General features: G+C 56.1%; 10 protein-coding genes and 1 non-coding gene across 11 annotated transcripts; 7 read left to right on the top strand and 4 right to left on the bottom strand.

Annotated features, from left to right (window-relative positions):
• Positions 1 to 3,920: 3,920 nt before the first annotated feature.
• Positions 3,921 to 4,432, top strand: B0T26DRAFT_725261 (uncharacterized protein). The gene has a single exon (XM_060442752.1). It carries the CDS (start codon positions 3,948 to 3,950, stop codon positions 4,188 to 4,190), a length of 243 nt encoding a protein of 80 aa, XP_060291133.1. The 5' UTR covers positions 3,921 to 3,947; the 3' UTR covers positions 4,191 to 4,432.
• Positions 4,433 to 5,806: 1,374 nt separating this feature from the next.
• On the top strand, positions 5,807 to 6,933 carry B0T26DRAFT_657056 (uncharacterized protein; the record flags this gene model as incomplete). Its single annotated transcript, XM_060438754.1, has 3 exons — positions 5,807 to 6,003; positions 6,162 to 6,195; positions 6,253 to 6,933. The coding sequence occupies 3 exons, from the start codon at positions 5,807 to 5,809 to the stop codon at positions 6,931 to 6,933; spliced, it is 912 nt and encodes a 303-aa protein (XP_060291132.1).
• A 493-nt stretch (positions 6,934 to 7,426) lies between these two features.
• B0T26DRAFT_655508 (ribosomal protein S7 domain-containing protein) lies at positions 7,427 to 8,379 on the bottom strand (the record flags this gene model as incomplete). Its single annotated transcript, XM_060438632.1, has 4 exons — positions 7,427 to 7,744; positions 7,825 to 8,008; positions 8,113 to 8,158; positions 8,289 to 8,379. The coding sequence occupies 4 exons, from the start codon at positions 8,377 to 8,379 to the stop codon at positions 7,427 to 7,429; spliced, it is 639 nt and encodes a 212-aa protein (XP_060291131.1).
• Positions 8,380 to 8,665: 286 nt separating this feature from the next.
• B0T26DRAFT_755576 (ribosomal protein S25) lies at positions 8,666 to 9,112 on the top strand (the record flags this gene model as incomplete). The annotated part of the gene is made up of 3 exons (XM_060445981.1): positions 8,666 to 8,723; positions 8,806 to 9,015; positions 9,087 to 9,112. 3 exons carry the CDS (start codon positions 8,666 to 8,668, stop codon positions 9,110 to 9,112), a joined length of 294 nt encoding a protein of 97 aa, XP_060291130.1.
• Positions 9,113 to 10,939: 1,827 nt separating this feature from the next.
• Positions 10,940 to 13,098, top strand: B0T26DRAFT_725248 (mitochondrial carrier domain-containing protein). The gene is made up of 5 exons (XM_060442751.1): positions 10,940 to 11,180; positions 11,434 to 11,455; positions 11,591 to 11,667; positions 11,844 to 12,089; positions 12,143 to 13,098. Exons 1-5 carry the CDS (start codon positions 11,142 to 11,144, stop codon positions 12,704 to 12,706), a joined length of 948 nt encoding a protein of 315 aa, XP_060291129.1. The 5' UTR covers positions 10,940 to 11,141; the 3' UTR covers positions 12,707 to 13,098.
• A 470-nt stretch (positions 13,099 to 13,568) lies between these two features.
• On the top strand, positions 13,569 to 13,978 carry B0T26DRAFT_597375 (CENP-S associating centromere protein X-domain-containing protein; the record flags this gene model as incomplete). The annotated part of the gene is made up of 2 exons (XM_060435646.1): positions 13,569 to 13,811; positions 13,931 to 13,978. Coding segments are annotated over 2 exons (291 nt in total), but the record flags the coding sequence as incomplete, so codon positions are not given.
• Positions 13,979 to 15,756: 1,778 nt separating this feature from the next.
• Positions 15,757 to 16,644, bottom strand: B0T26DRAFT_679768 (uncharacterized protein; the record flags this gene model as incomplete). Its single annotated transcript, XM_060440392.1, has 4 exons — positions 15,757 to 15,938; positions 16,179 to 16,356; positions 16,531 to 16,536; positions 16,576 to 16,644. 4 exons carry the CDS (start codon positions 16,642 to 16,644, stop codon positions 15,757 to 15,759), a joined length of 435 nt encoding a protein of 144 aa, XP_060291127.1.
• A 471-nt stretch (positions 16,645 to 17,115) lies between these two features.
• B0T26DRAFT_743498 (Cupredoxin) lies at positions 17,116 to 17,958 on the top strand (the record flags this gene model as incomplete). Its single annotated transcript, XM_060444266.1, has 3 exons — positions 17,116 to 17,164; positions 17,253 to 17,601; positions 17,664 to 17,958. The coding sequence occupies 3 exons, from the start codon at positions 17,116 to 17,118 to the stop codon at positions 17,956 to 17,958; spliced, it is 693 nt and encodes a 230-aa protein (XP_060291126.1).
• Positions 17,959 to 18,773: 815 nt separating this feature from the next.
• Positions 18,774 to 20,190, bottom strand: B0T26DRAFT_725240 (uncharacterized protein). Its single transcript, XM_060442750.1, has 2 exons — positions 19,570 to 20,190; positions 18,774 to 19,472 (listed from the first exon to the last, which is right to left on the bottom strand). The coding sequence occupies exons 1-2, from the start codon at positions 19,897 to 19,899 to the stop codon at positions 18,960 to 18,962; spliced, it is 843 nt and encodes a 280-aa protein (XP_060291125.1). The 5' UTR covers positions 19,900 to 20,190; the 3' UTR covers positions 18,774 to 18,959.
• Positions 20,191 to 20,812: 622 nt separating this feature from the next.
• On the top strand, positions 20,813 to 23,073 carry B0T26DRAFT_755571 (uncharacterized protein; the record flags this gene model as incomplete). The annotated part of the gene is made up of 2 exons (XM_060445980.1): positions 20,813 to 21,169; positions 21,229 to 23,073. The coding sequence occupies 2 exons, from the start codon at positions 20,813 to 20,815 to the stop codon at positions 23,071 to 23,073; spliced, it is 2,202 nt and encodes a 733-aa protein (XP_060291124.1).
• A 1,308-nt stretch (positions 23,074 to 24,381) lies between these two features.
• On the bottom strand, positions 24,382 to 24,452 carry B0T26DRAFT_t222. Its single transcript has one exon. It is a non-coding gene; the product is annotated as a tRNA-Gly (tRNA).
• Between the last annotated feature and the right edge of the window lie 150 nt (positions 24,453 to 24,602).

Genomic DNA, 24,602 nt, shown 5'->3' with positions numbered 1-24,602 from the left:
GGGGCGACAAAAGGACTCGTGTGGAGGGGGGACACTGCAGTGGCTGCGGCGGGGTTTCCCCTTGACATCACTGGATGGATGGGCTCGCAGAGCGGTCCGAGCAAGAAACTGAAAGCAGAAAAAGAAGTATGAACAAGACAAGTAAAAAGTCAAAGCTGATATGGCGCAATCCTCAATGGCCGAAAGAAAAAGCTGAGCTGCACTGCAAGTCAAGAGATGACCCAATGCTCAGCCCACTCGCTAGTGAGTTATCGCAGCGAGGAGTTGGGCATATTTTTGTCGTTCTGCGCGAGGCTCTGACAGCCTGCCTTGCCTACTTTGGTGGCGGCCAACTATGCCGACCCGACCCCCGCCGCTGCAGCTGCAGCTTTAGCTTCAGCTTTAACAACATGGGGATGCCAGCCTTCAATCCCCATCCATGGCTCTCCGTGTTGAAAAGCCAGTAGCAATCCTCTCACACCCGCGGTGTTGAGGTGATGCTCATTGACTTTTGCCGAGTTTATATGCCCCTTTTTGTCGTGCTCGGGAACCGACACACTAGACAACGCATCGCATCGCATCGCAAGGCTGCAGGGTGAGCTGAGCTGGGGATTGATTCACATCAGATCTTGTGAGTTGTGCTTTGAGCTGGTATCACACCCCTGACTTGGAGTGTGTGGTCATTTGGCATGACGGGAGCGACATTAACAACTCGTTGCAGGACGCTTCAATAAGAAATCAAAAAGGGGCCAAAAGACCAAAATGGCCTCCCCGTACCCTGCGCGCAACAGTACCACCGGGAGCACCCGGAGCAGCAGCGTCAACCTGCCGCCGCTGGCGTCGCCTTTTGACGACCCCGGCTGGCGCCCGCCGGCGCCACTGTCAACCGCGTCACTATCATCGCCCTCGTCGCTGCACCCGGCCTCGGCGCGGCCGTTCTCTCTGCAGCAGCACGACCTACCAACGCGACACACGTCGTCGTCGCACCAGAGCCGGCGCATCTCGGCGGCGTCGTCGCTGCTGTCAGCCTCGACAGCCTCCACGTCGGCCTCGACCCGCCTTGGCGGCGGCGGCGGCGTACACCTCACCCCGACGCGCACGGCCACGACCGCCACAACCGCCACAGGCAACTCGGCCCGCTACCCCGTGCCCATGCTCGTGCCTCTGCCCGTCCGCCAGCAGAGTCCGCGCTCACCGGGAGGGTCAGGACTAGGATCAGCAGCCGGAGCGCGGTCGCCGACCGCCTCCTCCACTACCGCCGGCACTGATATCCCCTGGTCGCCGTCCCAGCCGCCGCAGCAACAGCAAGAATCCAGCATCGGCAGCGATGACTACCGCGCCAGCGTCGAGCGCCAGTTCGCCGCGCGCCACGGCGAGCTGCAGGCGCGCGCCCGGTCGCTGCTGGCCGAGATTCAAGTGCTACAGGGCAGCGGCCAGGGGGCTGAAGACGACGACGAAGACGACAAGGCAGCAATCGCCGCGCTACAAGGGCTGCTAGCAGGGCAGCTGGGCGGCGGCAGCAATACTGGGACCACCAATAACAACAACGGCGGCGGCGGCGACAGCAGCAGCAGCAGCGATAGCAAGGCGCTGAGGGCAGCGCGAGCCGTGGCGCGCGAGGTGGCCGCCCTGTCATCACCGCTATTTTCACTTGCTGAAGACAGTAAGGCGCAGATTGGAAGGGACGCTGCGGTGCAGGCGGCGCTGATAGCGGACCTGGACGCGGCGCTGGCGTGGGCGCGGGCATCATCTCCGCAGGCACGGCAAGGCGCGCCGAAAGAGCCTGTCTCGTCGCTGCGGCAGTGCGTGCTGGACCGCGCCGAGCTGCTGGCGGCGGCGCTGCCTGCCGCGCTGACTGACGCGTGCGGGAACGCCGTCATGCACTTTGAGCACGAGACGTTGTTCCCACTAGCGTCGTCCCTGGTCTCTTCTGTTTCTGGTGTTGGCTCTGTGGGGGGTGCTGGGGATGGTGGTGCTGGGGATGGTGGTGCTGGGGATGGTGGTGCTGGGGATGGTGGTGCTGGGGATGGTGGTGCTGGGGATGGTGGTGCCGGTGAAGAGTGGGAGGACTGGGATGAGGCGGAGGACGACGAGGAGGAGGACTACACTGCACAGCAGCAGAGAAGGAAGAGGCGACAGCAGCCGCGGAAGTGGTGGCAGTACGTCAATACGCTCACGTTCCGCGGCGAGGCGCCCGTGGCCTTGATCCCGCGCGAGCGGTTCCTGGCGTCGGAGGACGGGTTCGCGTGGGACATGGCGGAACTGGTGGCGCAGCTCGAGGCCGATGCCGAGGTGAGCAGTGCTGACGACAATGGGAATGGTGAGAGTGATGACGACGGCGTGACCATGCGCAACCCCGTCACCGGCGTCCCCTTCTCCGTGCTCGACGCCCGCCGCATCCTCACACACCCCCTCGGCCGCGCGCTGGCGGCGCCGCTGCCTGACGACGACGGCGACGACAAGCACAATGATGACAACGACAGCGACAAGGGGGCGCCTGTCGCTGTGCGGTCGGGGCTGTCGCCTGTGACTGCGCTGCCATCACTAGACAGCCGACGAGGAGCGGATTCTAACAACGGCATGGTGCGTGTGTCGGCCCCGGGCGCGTTTCCAGAGCCGGCCGAGGACGAGGAGCAGTCTGCCGAGGACTACCTCAAGTGGAAGCCCGACTCCGACTGGGAGACCGAGGCCGAGGCTGACGACGAGCTAGGCACCGTGCTTGCGTCGTATGTGCCCTCGGAAATGGGAGACTCGATGTTTGGGTAGCGATCACACGTAGGGACCGCCACGAGGCCCAAATAGGGGTTAGGGGTATGGTGTCCGTGTTGGCGCCTTGTAGTGTAGAAAATCCCCCCCCCCAACGGATCACGATCACCCTTTTACACCAAAACTCTCCCTTTTCGAACAATAATACCGTAGTCAATTTGGACCCGCTAACCTCGGCACCCCAAAACACTAATCGCTCTACACCACCGGGAGATATAATTTCCCTGTGCCGCTTCAAATTTTGGGTTTAGGTTTGGCCCCCAACGGATCAAAACTCTCCCTTTTTAAACAACAATACCGTAGTCAATTTGGACCCCCTAACCTCGGCACCCCAAAACACTAATCGCTCTACACCAACATTCCATCTCCATCAGCCATCCATCCGCCTATATGGATAGCAAGAAAGCAATCGCCGCCCAGTTCGATCGGCTCCCCCTCAAACCATCCGTGAGCTTACCGGCCTCTCGTGTCGATAAGATTATCGCCGAAATTCGCAATCGCATCTGTGGCCGGGTCAAGGTCGAAGAGGAGTGGTCGTGCGTCTTCCCCAATCCCGACGAGTTCAAGGCTTTCGAGGCGCGTTTCAAAGCCGAAGGGGACTACCGCTAGCCAGAGTAGGTAGCCTATCCCTTTATCCCCCTATCTCTCTACCCCTCTTCGTCCAGCTACCCCTTATCCAGCATTACATTGGCTAACGTCTGATTAGGTACGACTACTTCCCTTAGCTCGCCAAGTTCGTCTTATGAATGGCGGGCACTATCCACGAAGGGGTTGTCGAAGCATTCAAAAGCCTAGTTATAGAGTAGTTGATCGATATACGGCGAGGTAACGACCAAGTCGCTGCCGATTTCGCTCGGGGCGTATACCCAGTAGGAAGTCTCAAGATTAAGAGGAATGATGGTTCCCATTGCCCAGACGGGTCGTTTACGTACGAAGATACGGGGGAAATATGTGTATCTTGGAGGTCTCTTATTCATAAGAACGATATGATTTGCCATTCCTTGTAGATGAGTATATCCTAGGTTTAAATGGGCAGACTAACGTCGTTATTGGGGTTGATATTGAAAACCGGGAGGAGAAGGGAAAAGAGGCCAGCATTACTGTATGGCGACCAAGATATATTGAGGAAGATGGGGAAGCCGCACTTGAAGTAGCTAAGACGGAAACAGCTATCTTTCGGGCAGCGGATGGTAGTTTGGTCGATGGGGAACGGATCCTTCGTATCGGGCTCAAAGATTTTGGGCACTGGCCTAATTGCCCCGGAACCGATGACGTCCCCGGGGAGATTACTATTTCGTTTTCTCAACTTTACGAAATGGTACAGGAGGCTGAGGCTAGAGCGGGGCTCTGTGATTGTAAGATGTAGGATCGCGGGGAGATATAGCATGAGAATCTTCCGAAGCGGCCAAAGGATCGGTCACCACCGGAGGAACTCACAATATTAGACGAGGCGCGGTTTGGGGTAGCCGAGGAAAGAATCAAGAGGAAGCTTCGCGACCGGGACGGCCATCATATCCCAGCAACCGAGAAAAGAGTCAAGAGAGAGCAAGCTTAGCGACTAGAATAGCGATTGAATCCCAGACTAGGGCTCTTTTTTGGGGCAGGTGGCAAAGATAGAGCTTGTAGTATATTTAGATCTGCAGCTCTGAATCCAGGCTTATTGGTTGCGAAGTCCTCTCCATCCAGGTTCGAAACGGGGCGGCATGTACCTAGAGCCTCAAGCAGAGCCTCAAGCAGAGCCTCAGATTGAAGAGGTGGATGATGAAGATGAGGCTAACGAAGAGGCTGAAGAAGAGGAGTTACCTACAAGGCTGACAAGATCTGGCCGTACACTTCGTATGCCAGCAAGATATATGGATTGAATAGTCAATTTTCTACATTTTGTTATATTTGGCTTGTAAATATCTTTACAATTGAGTGCGCTATTATTGTTAAAAGATGTAGTGTTTTAGTGTAAAAGGGTGATCCACTGCCAGGGTGATCCGTTGGGGGGTGGGGTATGGTATCGGTTCTCGTACTCGAACCTACGAAACGCCGTTCAAGTATCATAAAGTTATGTTAGACTCGGCCGGGGATTGTCATTTTGAAGTTAAGTAAGACATCGCATTTGCCTACCCTCATCCCGTACATACCGTACTTGTGCTCGGGCGATCATTCTTTGCAGGGTGGCGTCCAGGGTGGCGTCCAAGACAGACGCTGTGTTGTGTTTGGTGGTGTGGATGGAGGGGTCGGGAAAACGACAGCAACCTTAAATTGGGGAAATTACGCACAGCAGCCGTGTAAGTGCCAGCCACAGCGGTCATCAACCTAGTGCCCTGTAATTCCGAGCTCGACCCCCTATCTTGAAGCCCTGTGCCGTCGACACCCGCCCGGGAGTCAGCCTGGAATGGAGCCCCAGCACTCGGATATCCACCCGAACAACCGCACAAGGCAACCCCACCAGCACACCCGACACCGCCGACCTTGCCCCATCTTTCGAACGACTGTCAGGCCCGGGGCGGATCGGCACGAACCGACGAGGCCAAAGATCAGCACGGCGTCCTGTGTCTTTGTCTGGCCGCGCAACAAGCCAAGCTGCCAACTGCATCCTGTCTCACTCCAGCGTCGACATTCTTGCAGAATTCCGCTTTTCGTTCTCAGTACATGAGACAGCGCTGCCCTGGTTGGCTGACAGATCTGCACTGCATCGCACGGTCCGGTGACTCCGAGCCTCCTCTGATTCAACTAACTTGACTCACTTGCTCGCCTCATCGGCCTCCACCCCCGCCAAGATATTCGTATAATTGTGTCTTCAACACGGAACAGAAAGGCGTCCAAGACAAAACGAAATACGGCCGTGGCCACAAGTTTCTCGTTACCTGCACCTTCTCGCTAGCCGGTATCCAAGGTAATCTCCAACCGGCGCCGCACTACAGGTGCCGTCTACGCACCTCCACCGGCAACCACCAAGCCCCGCCATCACTGTTTGCATCGCCATAAAGGTTGGCATAATATCACCAAAATCCAGAATCCAAGATCCATCAAGCCAAACCACACTTAAACACATATCACAGAGAACAAAATGGGAACACCCTTCATCTCCCTCCTAGAGCCCACGCTGCTCAACTGGGACAGGTCGCTGCCCTCGTCGCAGCAGCCCGCCAGCGCTTCGCTCCCCCGGACCTTCCTCGATGCCATGGAAGTGCGTGAGCAGGTCTACGTCACCGAACAGGGCGTGCCCCAGGAGAACGAGTTTGATCTCGACGACAGCCGGTCATGGTACGTCCCCCCTTTTTGTCCTCCCCACCTGCCTGTCTGCCCGTCACCTCTAGCCACACCACAACCTTCTCCAACGGTATAGCACACACCCTACCAGCTACGTAGAGATGAAGGGAAGTAAATCGAAAACAAAGAAAAATTGACTAACACCCCTCCAGCCACTGGGTGATCTATGCCTCGGTCAACATCAAGGTGCCCGCCCACGACAGCCCGCCAACACCAAGCAAAGACCAAGCTGCAGAAGAACAGCAGCACCACCACCAGCAGGACAACGGGCTGCCCGAGCTCAACCGCAGCGGGCGGCAGCGCAGCGAGACGCGCACGCTGCCGATCGGGACGATCCGGCTAGTGCCGTTCCCGCACCCGCCGCACCCGCGCAACGGCGGCGTGTACGCGGACTGGAAGCTGACCAACGCGGGGGCGCCCGTCTCCAAAGAAGGTCAGCGGGACCCGTCAGCCGCCAACGGCAACGGTAACGACGGGGAGACCGTGGCGCCGCTGACGGCCAACGAGCTGGAGCGGCACGCGCGGCCGCTGTTCGGGCGGGACCAGGCGACCGAGTTCCACGACGGGGCGGAGCTGTACGTGAAGCTGGGGCGGCTGGCCGTCCTCAAAGAGTTCCGCGGGCGGGGGATCGCGGGGCAGCTGGTGCGGGCGGCCTTGGGGTGGGCCGCACAGCACGGCAACTACTTCAACCCGAGCGTAGCGGCGCTGGGGCTAGACCACCTAGGCGGCGAGATGAGCGGCGAGGTGCCCATGCTCAAGTGGCGGGGGTTGCTGTGCTGCCACGCCCAAGAGGACGCCGTTAAGTTCTGGGAGAAGGCCGGCTTCGCCGTCGACAAGAAGATGGGCAGGTGGCTTGAGGATGGTATCCCCCATGTTGGCATGTTCCAGCGCCTTACCCTGGAGCCGAGTCCACCCCAGATCTGAGAGAGCAGGGCTGAGAGAGAGGAAAGCAAGCCTAGACCTCATTGGCATGACATCTCATTCGGTTGTTTTCCATTCGGTACATAACCCGTACAGGTCATAGAGATGATAGACAGGACGGGAAAAGGGACATAGCACCGCGTACCGCGAAATTTTAGGTCTCGTCATGGAATCACGACGGCCGGTATCTCAAAGCAGACTAGAAAAGACGTGAGCATGACACATTCACCATCCCGTCACAACATCATGATATGGGCGGTATTCCTCGCTTGTGTCGAAAGAATTTGCAGGTTTTCTCTCAATTTAGCGAGAGCCCTCGTGCCTGTTTGACAAGAATGCCGTGTGGAAACCGATTCCACCAGTTCCGTAACGCGCAGATGCACCCTTGAAAAACATGCCTTTGTAAAAAACCGTGTGCTTCCCGCCCCGACCCGACGAAAAGACATCTTCCACCACCGCTGCCAAGCAGCCGCGGCAAGCTTTCCAAAACAACCCTTTACCGATTGCTCTTAGCGACACGCTCCAACTCGTCCTTCTTCTTGATAGCGTACGAGTTGCTGCTTCCCTTGGCAGCGTTGATCAGCTCCTCAGCAAGGCACTCGGCAATCGACTTGACGTTGCGGAACGACGCCTCGCGGGCACCGGTTGTGAGCAGGGCAATGGCCTGGTTGACGCGGCGTAGAGGCGACACATCGACGGCCTGTCTCCGGACGGTACCGGCGGAACCGATACGGGTGCTGTCTTCGCGGGGTCCGCAGTTGACAATGGCGTCAACGGCAATCTGGATGGGGTTCTGGTCGGTCATGAGGTGGATCTGCAACAGAGTTAGAGACGAGACACTTCCACTGTTTGCTACTCGGTTGGTTAAGCGTCGCAGCAAGGAATGCAGCTCACAATCTCGAAGGAGTGGGCAACGATGCGGACGGCCATCAACTTCTTGCCGTTGTTGCGGCCGTGCATCATCAGAGAGTTGGTGAGACGCTCAATGATGGGGCAGTTGGCCTTGCGGAAGCGCTTGACGGCATAGCGACCGGCGGAGTGAGGAATGTATACGGGGGAGCGGATCTGGATGTAATCGCTGCAGCAGAAGACCGTTAGCCTCCTATCCCAGCAAGTTCCGGCTTCCTAAGTTTCCTCTGTAATTGCCAGGCTTCGATATATCTCCAGGAAGGGCGGCCTTACGTCAAGGAGATATCGCGAATCTCCACGTCCTCATAGCTCCAACGGTCTGTAATTGCAACTCGGTCAGCAACTAGCTCGTGCAGCGGGTATTTTGCGAATTCTTTTCTGGTGCGTTTGGCGGCGATGCAGCCATTCACGGCCTCGGTGCACGGGTTCGGAAAACGAGTCGGACATACTGAAGAGCTTGACGCTACCAATCTCAACGCTCACCTCCTTGGGGAGGACCTCGTAGCCAGAGGCCGCGACTTCGACTTCGCCGTCAGACATTTTGAGATTAGTGACTGATTGCGAAACCGTGAGGCTGTGGTGGATTGAAGTTGGCGGAAAGTCGAGTAGCTCACAGTGTCAGTGTGTTCTGGTGTTCGTGAATTTTTTGGTGGCCCCGCAGGAAATGGGCAGGGCTGCCACCCGACCACTCACAGCGCGGCATTTTCTTAGGGCTCGGTTGACCTAAGCTCCGTGCAGCGCGACTTCGTCAGAAAAATCTCCCCGCCTTCGCAGCAGAGACCACCGGTACGCAACCTCTATCAAACCGCCAGAGCAATCATCGAAAATGGCACCCGCAGCAGCTGGTGCGAAGAAGCAGAAGAAGAAGTGGTCCAAGGGAAAGGGTAAGGAATTGCTCGCCCAATTTGCATACGCCCAAACGGTTCGGCCAGGTGTGCAGAATCGCTGACTTTGGCTCTCTTAAAGTGAAGGACAAGGCGCAACACGCCGTCCTCCTTGACAAGGCCACTTCCGACAAGCTCTACAAGGATGTCCAGTCCTACCGCCTCGTAACGGTCGCCACGCTCGTCGACAGACTCAAGATCAACGGCTCGCTCGCACGCCAGTGCCTCAAGGACCTCGAGGAGAAAGGACAGATCAAGCAAGTTATCGGGCACAGCAAGATGAAGATCTACAGTACGTTCTGTCTTCTACACCGCTGCAGAGGCCAGCAGGAGCGCATAGGACATGCTAACATGCATTGATAGCTCGTGCCATTGCCCAAGCCGACTAAATAAAACTCATCATCCCGCAAAATCTTGGTCGGACATGGCCAGGGCAGGATTGCAATGTTTGTGATGGCGGTTTGCTGGGGTTTACGGTTGGAATTCGGACAATGGGTCTGCGTCTCTGGGAATGATCATTTTCTCCGCACAGGTGTAGCATAGGGATCGGAAGTGCTCCATATTCTCTGAAGAACTGGAATGGCATCAAGATAACGAACCAAGACGGCCCGAACCGCCTGCTGCTGGGCGTGCCGAGTACGATGCCAGACCCGTATCCGCGCCTGGCTTGGTCTGCGATAGCAAAGACGAACCTTTGGGTTCCTCGTCCCTCCAAATGGGCATTCATCAAGACCACTACCGGCCCCAGTGCACAGCTCCTTTGTCTTTGAGTGTGGCCATACGTTCTCGCTTCGGGACGTGGCATCCATCCAGTGAGGTAGAAATAGACCTTGTCCATGCCAGGCATCGTGCTTTGTCAATTTTGCGTCCTTGCAAAGCCATTCCACAGAGTGCTGTGCTGCAGAGATACTCCGTACAGCGAGTCTTTATGCATAGTCAGTTGAGACTCCATCAATGACAAGACAAGTGCAATGTTTGGCTAGGGTAGTAGCTAGCAACGACGGTTTGACTGTTTATATTATGGTTTCCTTCATATTCACCCTCTAGGCACGGGGAAGCAATAGCAATAGAACAAACTGATATCTTTCAATGGAACAGAAGCTGAATGGCATGGTCTTGATTATTATCCGCAACATGCTTCTGACCGGCTCTCGAGACTTTCAGAGAATTCTGGTAGATCACCGACAAACCAAGCACTTTTAGAATGTTTAGGGTCAAAGGTGAATGGTTTACGCCGACTAAAGAGCAGGTGCTGTAGTTTAGGCACGGCCTGTTCTTTAGGGAGGTTCTATTTTGTCATTTTGAGGCGAGGAATGCAGTGACAACCAAGATGCATAACTGGGAGCTGATATCAACAACTCGGGGACTGGCTCGGAGAGTTATACCTTGCTGCCGCGGTTGCTTCGTGACCCTTGGCACCCGAGAACAAAACCCGGAGGAGAGACTTGGCAAACAATTCTGTCGCGACTCGCCTTTCGCCCCGGCAATGGCTCCGAAATCCAATCTCGCAGCCACAGGGCACAGTGGAACAGCAATGCCATTACTCCTTGAATAGGGGCTCCCTGGCCTTCAACGGCGGTTGCAAAACACTGGTTGCCCCGGAGTTGGAGTCAACAGAGTATCAAAAAGTTTTCGCAATGGAGCCCGTCCCCACTGGACACGAGGCTAATGACAAAAAAGGGCCCGGGAAGTGAACCATGGAACCTTTCTTTCAGCCGAGCGAGGCTAGAAAAGTTCCAGGTTGGCGGCGATCCACCGAGGTTTACGCATCAGGGTCGGGATCGGTTTCTGTCACACAAAGACTTCAAGTGTGGGGGGTCTTGAATGGGAATTGAAGCATTCATGGAATGATGCGGAATTTGATTCCAGCGCAGCCAAATGCATCACGAGGATGCCATCGAAAACGGCGGGTGCGATGCGCGGATGTCGCATCGCAAATAAATTAAAGTTACGAGTGACACCTGCAAGCATGTGAGCGGCTTTTTTTCGTTGGTGCAATCCCGCTGCAATCTGGCCGCCAGGCCGATGTTCTTGTCAAGCCGCAGGGTGCTGGAGACGCCTCGGGCTTTTCCGGCAACTGAGGCCAGTGCTGCGGTGCAGAAATCTTTTAGCGCCACAGCCCGTGCCGTCAAGCACTGCAAAAGTCGCTGGGAGCCCAGGCCGGAAAAGCCAACGTCCAGCTGTTGCCGTGGAGTCCGTGCGCTAGCGCGACAAGGGCCGGGAAGAGTCGCTCCTCAAAAGCTGGTCTCTTTCCTTAACACTGCGAATTTTTTTCCCTCTCCCCAAAACCGTCAAGAGTTTATTTCTCTCGACTTCCTCCATCTCTCCCAGACTCTCGTCCGCAGAGCTTGGCCATCTTCACATCTCCACTCCCTTCTTTATATTTCACGATCGTATTCGATCACCAAGAAAGGCACAATGGCCAACCGCGATGACATTAGAATCATGGGGATGCCGGTAAGCAATTGCCAACACCCAGCTCCTAATTCCCTCGCTCCATCATCAACATCGCGACACCTGTCTCGGAGCTTGCTATGCCGCGTCAACACCATCGCTGTCTTCAATTGGCCTTAATCGCTATTGTCGATGGTTGTCGTGATGATGTTGGCGCCTGTTGGCACGATTGCAAGCTCCGGACACGGTAGAAAAATTTGCTCATCCCCCACGGCACGGCAATCTTGGACAACGAGCTAACCGTTTCTTCGCACAGCCCTTCGTGATTGATTTCTTGAGTACGTGAACCATTATCGCTCGCTCTGCGGCTTCCAGTCTCGACGCGATCATCCCGGCGATTGATGCGCGGCTGTTCGCTCGCACCGGCTGTCGGCCTTTCGATGATGATATCATGTGCTGATTGTGGACTCTAGTGGGCGGTGTCTCGGCCGCTGTCTCCAAGACTGCCGCTGCTCCCATCGAGCGCATCAAGCTCCTCGTCCAGAACCAGGTACGTTTTCCAAGCATCTCAGTATCAATTTTCTAGCTCCCCTAGGGGATAGAGCTCTTCCAGCGCTCGAGCCGCGCCGTGCAACCAACTGCGTTGCACATTGTCACGTGCAATTGGCACCGCGCCTCCCTTCGCTTAATGTTTCTGCTGCGATATGGCCGCTAACAATCACACAGGATGAGATGATCAAGGCCGGCCGTCTTGACCGCCGCTACAATGGCATCGCCGACTGCTTCCGCCGCACGACTGCCGACGAGGGTGTCATGGCCTTGTGGCGTGGCAACACCGCCAACGTCATCCGTTACTTCCCTACCCAAGCCCTGAACTTCGCTTTCCGTGACAAGTTCAAGCAGATGTTCGGCTACAAGAAGGAGAGAGATGGTTACGCCAAGTGGATGGCTGGTAATCTCGCCTCCGGTGGTGTAAGTTTTCTCGTGTCGCGGTCGTCTCGATATCATAGCTGATCTTTCTGTAGGCCGCTGGTGCCACTTCGCTCCTCTTCGTCTACTCTCTAGATTACGCCCGTACCCGTCTCGCCAACGACGCCAAGTCTTCCAAGAAGGGTGGCGAGCGCCAGTTCAACGGACTTGTTGATGTCTACCGCAAGACCATCGCCTCTGATGGCATTGCCGGTCTGTACCGTGGTTTCGGTCCCTCCGTCGCTGGTATCATCGTCTACCGTGGTCTCTACTTCGGCATGTACGATTCGATCAAGCCTGTCGTCCTCGTCGGTCCCCTCGCCAACAACTTCCTCGCCTCTTTTGCTCTCGGCTGGCTCGTCACCACCGGTGCCGGTATCGCTTCTTACCCTCTCGACACCGTCCGCCGTCGCATGATGATGACCTCCGGCGAGGCCGTCAAGTACAAGGGCTCGTTCGATGCTTTCCAGCAGATTGTTGCTAAGGAGGGTGTCAAGTCTCTCTTCAAGGGTGCCGGTGCCAATATTCTTCGTGGTGTTGCCGGTGCTGGTGTGCTCTCCATCTATGATCAGCTCCAGGTCCTTGTCTTCGGCAAGGCCTTCAAGGGCGGCTCCGGCTAAATCTGTTCAACCACTGTACAAAATCCACAAAATTGGAGGAAGTCGGAGGTTAATGGCGGTTAACAGGTTGTCTGGGCTTGGCTGATAGCTTGGGAGTGGAGATAGACGGTGTGGGTTTGCTGCCGCCGGCACTGGTTACGTGCCTGTTGGGTGGTGGTGGTAGTTGCGGGTTGGTCATGGGCACGTTTGGCGTTTCTGGGACGCTGAATAAGCCACGGGCATCCGCTGTAATTTATTCTGTTGAGCCATTCTCGGTGGTTTCCTTGAACGATTGTCTCTGGCCGTTTCCTTGTTTGCATGCGACTCGATAGACCCCCATGACGGGTACAACACATCAATGGGAATGCTTATTTAGACTCTAATTCTCATCCAGAACTCGTTCTTGCCAATGATGTGCCTGCTTGTATTTTCCTTGTCTTGAAGCGCCTTTGTTGGTTAGATATTGCGAAGGCGCGCAATTACGTAATGACGTGCATTAACTTTGGCATTCGCGTCGCGTCTCCGTCTCCGGTACCTTTTGCCTCGAAATTCACCTTTACACCTCGGATCTCCATGCACTGATCACTTCTGCAATTCTAGTGTATCGCGTGGCATATTTACCCTCCTGACGGCCAAAGGGATTCGTCGTTTGTTTGACCAAACTATGCCTCGACCACCAGTGACAAAGTCCTCGAGAGGGCAAGCAGGGAGCAATCCGAAGCGCTCAGCTACTTCTGGTGCTACCAGCCGCGGTGGTTCTGTCACCTCTCGCGAAAGGGCATCTGCTGGAGCGGCGACCAATAAGCGAAGTAGGACCAGCAAGCAGGCGGAAGCACCCATTGAAATTGCACCTGGCGACGACGACGATAATGAGACACGCGAGGAAGACCAAGAAGAGGATGTAGAGGAGGAAGACGGGCAAGATGACGAAGACGACGATGAGGAGGAAGACAAGCCTGCTACTGTTCCGCCGGAGCTGCTCACGCGCCTGCTCCACGAGTTCTTCACTGCCGACGGCACTCGCATCACCAAAGACGCCAACTCGGCCGTGGCAAAGTACATGGACGTCTTTGTGCGCGAGGCCATAGCGCGCTCGGCTGTCGAGAGAGCGAGCGGTTTCTTGGAGGTTAGTTTTGCTTTCCTGTGCTTCTCCTTCTGCTCCTCTCTGCTCTACTCTGTGCACGCGGGGGAACCGCTTTCCCCATAGATGGACAGCTGGCTGACGTGGCTTTTGCTGTTGATTAGGTCGAGGATCTGGAGAAGGTTGCGCCGCAGCTTCTACTCGATCTATGAACGAGACACAATGTTTGCAGGTAGGGTGGTGTTATTGTGCCTCAAAGAGAGTGCGGACATGGCCGACGCCTTCGAAAATGGGCGGCATTATCATACGGCCCTCGGCATTCACTCGAGAGGCGGACGCGTTGCTGTCGACATGGCATAGCAGCGAATATTCCGTTGTATCGTATACGCGTCACTCGGTCATATTATAGGAATGGGCGAAATAAAGTCCAGAAGTCACCAGAGGAGCTGACGACGGCAGAGTCTCGGAAGAAACGCTGTTCTTCTATTCCGCATCTCGTCGTGCTCAGCCTCGAAACAGTGGTTCGGGAGTGGGTTGGTTGGCCGCGCGTAGATCAATCACCCGACCGTCAGTGCCATCGGGATGCGATCTCTTCACTTGGCACGCAGTCAACGGATAACCGTACGCCCGTCCAGCGAGCCACTCCTCCTTTCCATCTCGGTGGGCCTCTGGCCTCTTCTTGGGCCATCGGCTGATTCCCACAGGCATGGGGCATGGGGAGATCGCGTTTGATGGACTCTGCATGCAATGCGGTACAAGGGACGGGCCCATTTACCAACGGCAGTATTGTGCCGACAGGTGCTTTGCCTCTGTCATTGACACTTGAACGACCCACGGCGGGGAGAAAAAAGAAGCGAGGGAAATCATCTCTTGGCAGAAAACAACGTTTACAACGTCTCTACGTGTTTGCACTTGCCAAGACTGTGATGTTCTGGTATCTGGGGCTCGCCTTTGGCCGGACAAGGAACGGGGAGATCTGCACGTGGCATGTACGTTGAGGTTGCGGTTTGCTGTCTTTGGTAAACTTGGACTAAAGGCCAAGCAAAGACGAAGACAACTATGCCGGAGACACTGGTGGGTGGCTATCTAGTCCAGCATCGAGTTCGGTTCACCATCCAAACTCCTGCATCTCGGATATGGTTAGGTTGTGCTCTTCAACTTCTCTGGAGAGCAACAACGGTCTCCTCCAGGAAGCCAGCTCGACTAGAGCTAGACCTGATTCTACGATTAGATTCAGCGAACAACCTTCAGATTCATCTAGTCCCCTGATCAGGTCGACTCCTGTTTCGTAGCATGCCGAGTCGACACAGCTCATGACTCCTGGGCGCGTGCCGATGGAGATGAAGGGCCGAGACAGCGTAGCGTTTGGCGGAGTGCAGCGTCTCTGAATTACACAGTAGTGCATTTTGGGAATCTCCACTCCCGCCACGCCAGAATGCATTTGCGGGAAGCAGACATTTCGGGCTTCCATCTGCACGTCACGGCTTGGCATAAAACCAGCTAAAATGAACGCCAGCAGCGAATAGCGTGTATCGCTAGCCTTCCAATCGTGCATGCAGACTTCGTCAAGATCGTTTCGAGCACGGACAGCCCTCGTCGCCGTCGTCAGCTGCAGGTTCTGGGTTCCTGGAGAAACAAGGGACATGGATGCGCGGAAACCCATCCATCGAGGTGGTGTGACTGCTACTTTTACTCCGAACCGTGGCAGCGATTGTGTCGCACAATAATTGCGTGGCAGGCGCCAGAGGCTCTACTGAGACTGTCGGTGTCAGTGCCGTTTGTGGAGGGAGGCTTTCAGCGACATGCCTACCCGGGTTCTTTTTGTTCGGCAACAGGTTCGGCTAGGGGCTGAAACCGGCTGCCGTTTGATAGCCGTCACAGCTTGCCGCAGACGCCTGTGCTCAACCCCTGCCCCTCCCTGGTCCCCTCGCGTGCCCGCCCTGGCGAACCCAGTGAGCCCGCGACGGCGCAGCACCTGCAACCGCAAACCTTAATTCGGCTTCAGCTTCGTCCGGTGCACCAGCCCTTCCCCCAAGCCGGCGCTGCTCCAATCTCGTCGGCCCATTTGCCTTGGCCACCGTCGCGAACGGCCCACCCAACCTCGATTGCGGCCCACGATGGTTACAGTCGACGCGGGCTTGTCACCGGCTGCCCCAGGGCACTGGACGAAAGCTAAACAAAAAAAACAGTGGCTGCGGCGTCAGCGGCTGCGCACCGGCTTTCCGCCCTGGCATTTTCTGGGGAACGCTGTCGTGTCGCGTCTGGCTGCTAAAATGGCCGTGGCCGTCCGCAGCTTACGTTAGGTATTAACTGCTGTGTGAACCTCAGGTTACTCGTCTTGTTGACGTCCCATCTCAACTCCCAAGCCCCAAGCCATCATCCTACACGCCCCCCAAAACGGCCCGGACGCACGGATTGCCATGTCTTCCGGGCGGCTACGACTCGCGGGCTTCGCTCCTCTGCAGTTCGCTTTGTCCAAGTAAAAGGGAGTATTTTGGTGAAACGTCCCGACGCGGTTACCCCAGGTGGAGCGAGCGAGGCCGCCCTTGTACGTGTCCATGTCAATCTTGTTCATTGATAGGGATAGGTGCTAGAAGGTAAGGTGATAGCAGTTCTTTTCTCCACAGCTGTGATGCGTACCCGCAAAAACTGCCCAGAGACCCAAGACGGAGACACAGGCTGGAGCCGGTATGGCTTCGGGCTCGGGCGAGTTGACCCTGCAACAGAAGTGCTGCTGAGGGCAGGGAGACGATAGCCGTCTTACAGTCATCTTTTCCTTTTACAGTAGTCTGTCTAGTCCCGTTTTTACGATCTGCTGCAGCCAGAGTGCCCGTGCCAAGGACGCAGACGCTGGGGTGCGTGGCCAAAACGTCGCCATGTTTCAAGGACCCTCTCCAAAGTCGCCCTCCGCACCCCGGCCCTCAAGAGCCTCCCCTTCCGGGTGCTTCGACAGGGGGGCAATGCTACATGCAACATTGGACGATCCCTACTCTCCGGCATGTCTCGACGTCTCGACTTATATTCATGCCGTTTCCCAGACCTCGGGCCTGGCCTTCTTTTTCTTGTCCTTCCATTTCCAGTCGTCTTTTCCCATTCTCCCGCTCGTCGTCAGATACGCCTTTCCTTCCTTTCTCTCCTTCTTGGTGCTCGTCGTCTCGCTTTATTTTCATCTTCGCCAGGCTAGTCCTGCTTGCTATCTTGTTCGAACAGCGCCAGTCGCTTTTGTCTTCACACTGTCGCTCACTCGATTTCCGCCGAGACCGCTTCTCTGTTGTCCGCCATCTCTGTCAGGAGTGAAATAAGGAAAAAGGGAAATTAAATAAAAAAAAAACACCACACACACTTCAAGATGCAGTTCTCAACACTCGCTCTTGCCGCTCTTGCGAGCTTGGCATCTGGTATGTTCAAATGGACACGGCTGATGGAAATCTCTGTCACTGGATAGATGGGAGAAGAGGGATCGATCTAACTAACCCACTCGCACAGCCCAAACAACCGGCGAAAAAGTGATCCACAGAGTAACAGTCGGTATGAACGGCACTCTGACTTTCTCACCGAGCACTATCACGGCTCTCGTGGGCGAGATGGTGCAGTTCCAGTTCGTGGCCGGCAACCACACGGTGACGCAGTCGACTTTTGATGCGCCGTGCCAGCCCATCTCGCAGCACTCCAACATAACGGGCTTCCACTCGGGCTTCCAGCCCGCGGCCGCCAGCGTCGCCACGGGCATGATCCCCACCTACACCATCATGCTCAACAACACGAACCCCATCTGGGTCTACTGCGCTCAGGGCAAGCATTGCGAGTCGGGAATGTCCATGGTCATCAACGAGAAGTGAGTTTATCTTTCCCCCGGATTACTAGATGAAAGAAAATCATTGCTAACATACAAATCAGCACCGCTGCCAACTCGAGCCGCTCTCTTACCAACTACAAGGCTCTTGCAGCGGGCGCGACCACCGTCGTGCCCGGCGGCTCCGCTGGAACTGGCACCGGCTCCACTGGCTCCACTACTGGAGGCACCGGCTCCACGACTGGCGGCACTACTGGCACCACGACCGGCGGCACTGGTACCGGCTCGACCACCGACAGCGCCACCACAGGCCAGCCCACCAGCGCCGCCGGCTTCCTCTCGGCGCCCAGCGTCTATATGCTCCTCGCGGCGGCAGCTGGTGCCAGCCTCTTCCTGTAAACGCCCAGCGCGGCATGGACGGGGGCGTGTGGGGCGTGATCAGCTGAGCGAACGACAACCAGCAGTAGTGGTGTGGGGGTCAACTGAGCTGCCTTTTTCTCCTGTCGGTTTTTCTGCCTGTCTGGGAAGCAGGGCGACAGCAGAAAATAAGGGAAAATCTTAATCTAGTGCCAGGCGGATGCCTTGAGCAGTGTGTCCCGCTGGATGACGGCTGCATCTGCTCCCTCGTTTATTTAGAGACGGGAGCAGTGAGCCTGGTGGGCTCTATGAGATGTAAAAAAAACCACCGTGGGGGTTCTGTCTCTGGTCGCGTGGGTGTGTATTTGGTTGCGAGCGACCGACAAGAGGATGTGTGGCGGCTTGATAGCGGCGTTTGTTGTCTCCTTCGCTTTTTTTATATTCTTTTTTCTCTTCTTCGAAACGACGACATCCTGTACATGATTTCACGTTGCTCCTCCCCCTCAACTTCCATCCGCCCCCCTCCTTTTTAAACCCAAGGACAAAAACCGGGGAGGGGAGCGTGTGTTATACATATTATACTATACCTTATCTATTTTTACCATGTCAAGGAACATAAAATGAAATTTCAGTTGACTGATTTTGTTATTAACTTTTCCGTCTTTTCGCTTTATTCGGCATCTGGGTGGAGGGAAAAAGTACCAGACAACATTCGGTGAAGAGGCACTGGGAGGTGCATACAAACCTTATGACATGTTTTCTCTTTCGTCTACTCGAGGATCGACTTCCATAGTTCGATCTCACTAATGCGAACCTATCACCATGTACACACCGCGATACAGCGAAAAGTCAAACAATTGAACGACAATGCTCCAACAGAGCCATACACCTATAATATGTGCTTCGACAAGTGTCCTAGTCTAATCGAAAGAGCAACTACGGGACCGCAAATAGCCAGCGCAATACTTCCAACTTTTATTCACATGAAAAAAAAACCCCCAATAACCCATCTCCTGCTACCAGATTCGTCTATTTACGCACAATCATGCACCTTCCGTCTCCTTTCTAGGAATCTCGCGCGGCTTCCGCTGGCTCGCGGCGACGTCGCACAGGCGGCGCACGGGCTCGGTGCCGGGCCAGCCGTCGGGGCGGCGGACGTAGCCGACAAAGGGGTACTTCTTGTTGTTGGCGAAGAAGTTGACCCAGTGCAGCAGGCCCTCGTAGACGCGGCGCAGGGCCTCTTCGCGCTCGGCGGCGCGCAGCTCGTTGAGCTGCGCTTTCGTCCAGTGCCGGTCGACGGCCGGGTCGTCGAGCGGCAGGTACATGTCCTCGACGCCGCGCATGTCCGGCGTGCGGTCCTCGGCGAAGCACCCCGTCACGTACGCCCGACTAGCGTCGCACCCCGCAAAGTACTGGTACGAGCCCCCCGGCCCGTACGTGCGCGCGTTTGCCGACACGTCGTAGATGGTCCCGTTGATGGCCAGGTAGATGGGTTTGCTCGGGTCGCTACCGTCGAACGCCGCCAGCTCGGCCGGCGTCAGGTACAGTGGGCCGCGCTATTATCAGAAGGAGTGGTTAGCCGGCGGCCTAAATGTCACTCTCTCTGGATTTGTGTCTGGCGCAACAGAAGAGGATGCAAAAGGCGAAACACACCAATTTGCTCTTCCACCAGTCCAGCTTCATATAATTGGGCGACTCTTTCATGCCCCAGAAAAAGGTCTCGCCGCTCGAGATCAAATAGCTCAAGCCGCACGAGGCAAAGAACAAAAAGGTAATGACGCGCAGCACGTCGAGCCAGGGGGTGTAGTCGTCTTCGTCTTCGATCTTGGCCTTGGGACGCCGAGGCTTGCTCTTCTTTATGGCTGCTTTCGACGCTGTTGTCTTCTCGTCCTCCGGCTCGACAGGTCCGGCAGCGTCGGGCACCTTGGACAGCGCAGTCTCTTCTGGCGTTCTGCGTCGGACCGCCGAAGAGTCGTTGGCCATGGCGGGAGGACCGGTTGACGGGACCGGAATAGAGAAATAAGCAAGATTGGAACAGTGCAGTGGACACAGGCGTGCGCGCGGGGTGTACTGTACAGTCCAGCTGCCGGCAACAAGACAAATAGAAGAAAAGAAAAGGACGAGCAAAGACAAGCGAGAGCGTATTGGGGCGTATTTGCCAGATGTCTCACAACACAACGGCTAAGGTAAGGTATGCGAGGCTGAAAGTGGGATGCTGGAACGGAGCTCCGTCTTCCCCAATCGAGCACCACCCCGCTGACGACGTTGCAGAAGCCATGCTGCCCGCTGATTGGACCGTGCAGGGTTCGTCAACGCAAGGCTGTCCCGCCCTCAAAAGAAGCTCGGGCTACCCGAGAACGCTTGCGGCGTGCTGGTTAGGTTCGCGGGCGCGTCGCCCCTAGCAACTCAGGGCCTGGGCACCGCGACGCCTGCAAGCCCATTCCCTGGTGGCCCCCACCACAGATCCACCACGCAAGAGGAAGGGTAAATACATCAATCTCAACCGCGTACCGAAACCCTGAATCATTAATTGAACAGCTATTCTAAAGAACAGTCGCGCGTCACGACGCGAACACTAGGCCGAGCACCTTCTGCCCACCGAGCGGCAGCTTGTCCGAACAAAGACGAATCTTGTTTTTTATTTTATTTTTCGGCTGCACAATTCGTGTGTTTATGCTGTGTTGCCGTCATCAGCACGCCGATCTGCGCGCAAATAAGGTCTTCGGCACGAACTCAATATCTGGCGCACCACCGCGCCCATCCACCGAAGTCTCGAGTTACATGACATTATTACGGCGACGACGCCTCACCCAATAACCCTTTCTCTACCCTCCCCCTCCCCCCCCCGGACTGAACCTAACAAACGACACGCAACTTGGTGGACGACAAGACAACAATGAGTTTCTCGTCGAGTCTGCCCGGGTCACCGGGCGGCGGCGCCAACACACCTCTGCAATCAGTCTCGCACAATGCGCAACGAGATGTCACCCTCCGCCGCGCCGCCCCTGGCGCCGACGATGCACGCGACAGCTCCGTGCACGAAAAGATCAACCAGTTCAACTCTCTCGCAATGCAGTCCAAGCAGCTTGAGCGCAAGACGGCCGACGCCGCCCTGAAGCGGGCTATGCTCGGGCGTGAGGAGGCAGAGAGCGAGATGCGCCGCTACCGCGACGAAGCCAGAGCCCTCAAGAAGCAGGTGGACGAGGGCAAGGAGCGCGAGCGCCGCGTGGGCGAGAGGCTCGAGACGGTCATGGTGCGTTACAACCCTCTGAGACACATTAACTAGCGATTTGCTAATCAATAACGATACAGGAGAACTACGGCCGCGCCAAAGAGACGCATGCTCACACACAAGCCCTGTGGGAGAAGGAGATCCGCCGCGCACGCAAAGAGACGTTCAAGGCGCAGAGCTCGTTGGTGAAGATGCAGGAAGAACTCAAGTCGTGCCGGACAGCTCAGAAGGCTGCCGAGGAGGAGTTGGACCGCGAAAAGGAGCGCAGCAAGGCGCGCGAGCAAGAGGCGTTCTCGGCGCGCTACAGCCTCGTTGGTCTCCAGGAGCAGCTCGACCAAGCCCTGGAGCGCATCAAGATGGTTGAGCAGGAGCGGGACGCATTCAAGATGCTCGCCAAGAACGAGGAAGACGTTGCGCGCATTGCCGCCGAGGGCAGGATTCCCCTGCCGCCATCCGAGCCCAGCAGCGAGGGAAGCGAGGACGACTACCTCGCGTCCCCCAAGAAGCGACCCCGCGTATCGTCAGCCAGCATAGTTGACATCAAGTCCTCGGCCACGAGCGAGGCCGAGGTCGAAGAGCTTTCCCGGCTCTGGCAGTGGGAGAGGCAGCGGGCCGACCGCGCCCTCGACCTTGTCGAGTTCCTCGAGGTTGAGTGCAACATGAAGTGCTGCCCTGCCGCCCAATCCTTCTCCCGCTCCGGGCGGCGGAGCCTCACGAGCAATGGACCGCGCCGGAGTCGAGCTAGCCCCTTGAAGATTGCGGATGCTGGAGATCTGGTCATTCTTAGTGAGACCTATGCGCCGGCAGCATCTGGAGTAGCAATAGAAGCAGCCGCCCCTTCGCCAAAGCGGTCAAAGACGGAGATGCTCCGCGAGGAGCGAGAACAGCCCAGACGGAGCACCATCTTCATCCCGGCCGAGGGCATCTTCCGGACTGTCTCGCAGTTTGAGGCCGAAACTACGCTCAAGACGATCTCTCCTACGACGGCAGTCTCGCCGAAAACCATGACGACTGCAAAGATAGCAGTTGACCCGTCTTCTCCCTCGGCCGGATCGCCATCGAGCGATCCCGCCACGCCCTCGTCAGACGCAAACCCTCCCGTGTACGCGCGCACGCCGTCAGTTGAGCCTCCCGGCTTTGCCATGCTGGCACACCAGCGCACCTCGCTCCTCTCCCTGCTCGACGCACCCCACCAACAAGCATCCCGCCCGATGCTCTTCAACATCCCCACCACCCCTGGACCCGGTCTCGACACCGAGACACGGGACTCGTCCGCCGGAGAGCAGCCTGACGAGGACGACGCATCCGTCACACCATTACAACAACAGCCCCCCGCCGCGGCGCCGCCGGCGAGCGAGGAGCAAGCTTACGACGACCAAGAACAATACCAACACGCCGGGCACCGCAGCGAGCCATCGCGAACGGCAACGCGCGCAAAGGCCCCGCCGGCCGCGGCCATCGCCCGCCCGCACACGGCGGCCGCGTGCTACACCATCGCCACCACGACGACCAAAGTGCCTCTTCGTAACGAGAACAAGGACCCGAACCTGGCGGCGCGGCTCATGAAGCTGCAGCGCACGCCCTCACGCGCCGGCGGCGCCGCAGGCGACACACCGTCGTTCGACGTCAACAACCCTGCCCTGACGCCCACCATGACGCGCGAGCAGGCCCTGGCCCAGATTAGAGAGCGCCGCGGCCGTGCCCGCAGCGTCGCCGCCGGTGCTGGCGCTGGTTCGGCGTCTTCGTTGACCTCTTCGGTCCGCAGCTCGCAGTCCGCCACTGTCCTCCCGGCCGTCACTCCCCGCAGACAGCTCGTTGACGGCGCCGCTGCTGTTGCTCTGGCTAAAGACCAGCGCAGGGACGTTAGCGCACCGGCTAAGAGGGTCATGGGCGTTCCGAGCGTGGCGAGGCGGGCGAGGTCTTGAGTGAGAGAAAAAAGGGAGACACTGAGTTTGTGTGTGTGAGTGTGTTGTCTAATTATTCCTTTTTTTCGTGTTTATTTTTCCCGCTGCAGGTAGGGGAAGGAAAGCACGGAGTACCGGAGTCACTTTTGTTTTTCTATCGCTATTATTATTATTATTATTATTATTTTCTCGTCTTTTTTCCTTTTTCCTTTCTGGGAAACGACATAGCATGACTGCGGACAGGCAAATTTAACCTTTGGACTATGAAAAATCGGGGGGTTCAGGAGTGAAGAATTGGGTTGGATCGTTATGGATGGATGGATGGGTTAGGCTGGGTTCATAATGACTGGGACGATTACTAACCACTACCACTATTACCTACCTACCCTACCCTACTTATTATTATTTTTTCCCTTGTCCTGAACTACGGCCTCCTTACTAAACTCGCCGCCGCGCCGCCTCTTGTCTGTCCTGCTCTAGCTGCATATTTATGTCCTTTAATACTTGGTCTGCCTGCCTCCCTGTTTGGGCGGGTTGGCACGCAGTACTTTACCACTCTCTCACCTCCCAGTTTCTATGTCTGTATTTTTTCTTCCGGGGAAAAGAGGGAAAAAATCAGGAAAACGTTGGGCTTTTTGGCCTCTGCTGCATTGGTTGGCGGTGCTACTGCTGCCTCCTTTTTGTCCTTCTCATTAATAGGCTTGCTTGTATATTTTGATCCGCAAGGAAGGGGTCAATAGAGATTGTCTATGAAAGGGGTGGAAAGGATGTTCATGGGTAAAATGGAAGCAAATATTTTATATCATTAACCACCTATCTTACGTTGCCCTCGTCCGCTTGCTATATATTTATTTTTATCATTACTACTTATGTGTTAATCCTACGTACTTCATTTATTTGTTAGCAATCGTATGGTTTGTCACTGTTACTGTTGCGATTGCTATTCATTGCTCAGTGGTTTTGGTTGAGGATTAAAAGGCGAGACGAGGGAATCCCGCTCGGTCTATTGTTAAAGTTGGTAGAGATTTTGGCTACACTGATATTTTTCGCGTACTATGATTTGCTCTCCTCGGCAGTGAGTGATAAAATATTTATTGTCGGCCGTATCTAGGGCAGAGACTTTAAAAACATTTTTCTCATCGACTCTGGTTCATAAGATGGCGAGAGATGTATGTGGATAATTTTGCCTAATAGAAATTGGCAGAATGGGTTGTCTGTCTCTCTGTGCAAAAAGGTAGATTCTTGCGAGAAAATAAAAGGGTAAAAATAAAAAGAATAAAAAGCAAAGACAAGACAAGAAGACGGACAACGCTCCGAAGAGCCCGGATTTGCGACAGCCGCGAATCGAACGCGGGGCCCATCGATGGCAACGATGGATTTTACCACTAAACCACTGTCGCAGCTGTAACCTATTATTGTTGAAAGGGCACTCTCTATTTGCCCTTATTACCTTTCTGTGCGCGCCCGGCAGTGGATCGTGATAGATCCTAGCTCGCCGCCACCGACGGAATCTCCGCCGCCGGGTGGGTTCGGTCCAACAGGGACGCCAC

The sequence above is a fragment of the Lasiosphaeria miniovina genome (genome assembly GCF_030549165.1).
Source record: "Lasiosphaeria miniovina strain SMH2392-1A chromosome Unknown B0T26scaffold_7, whole genome shotgun sequence".
NCBI classification, from domain to species: domain Eukaryota; kingdom Fungi; phylum Ascomycota; class Sordariomycetes; order Sordariales; family Lasiosphaeriaceae; genus Lasiosphaeria; species Lasiosphaeria miniovina.
This window is presented reverse-complemented; position numbering and strand designations above follow the sequence as displayed.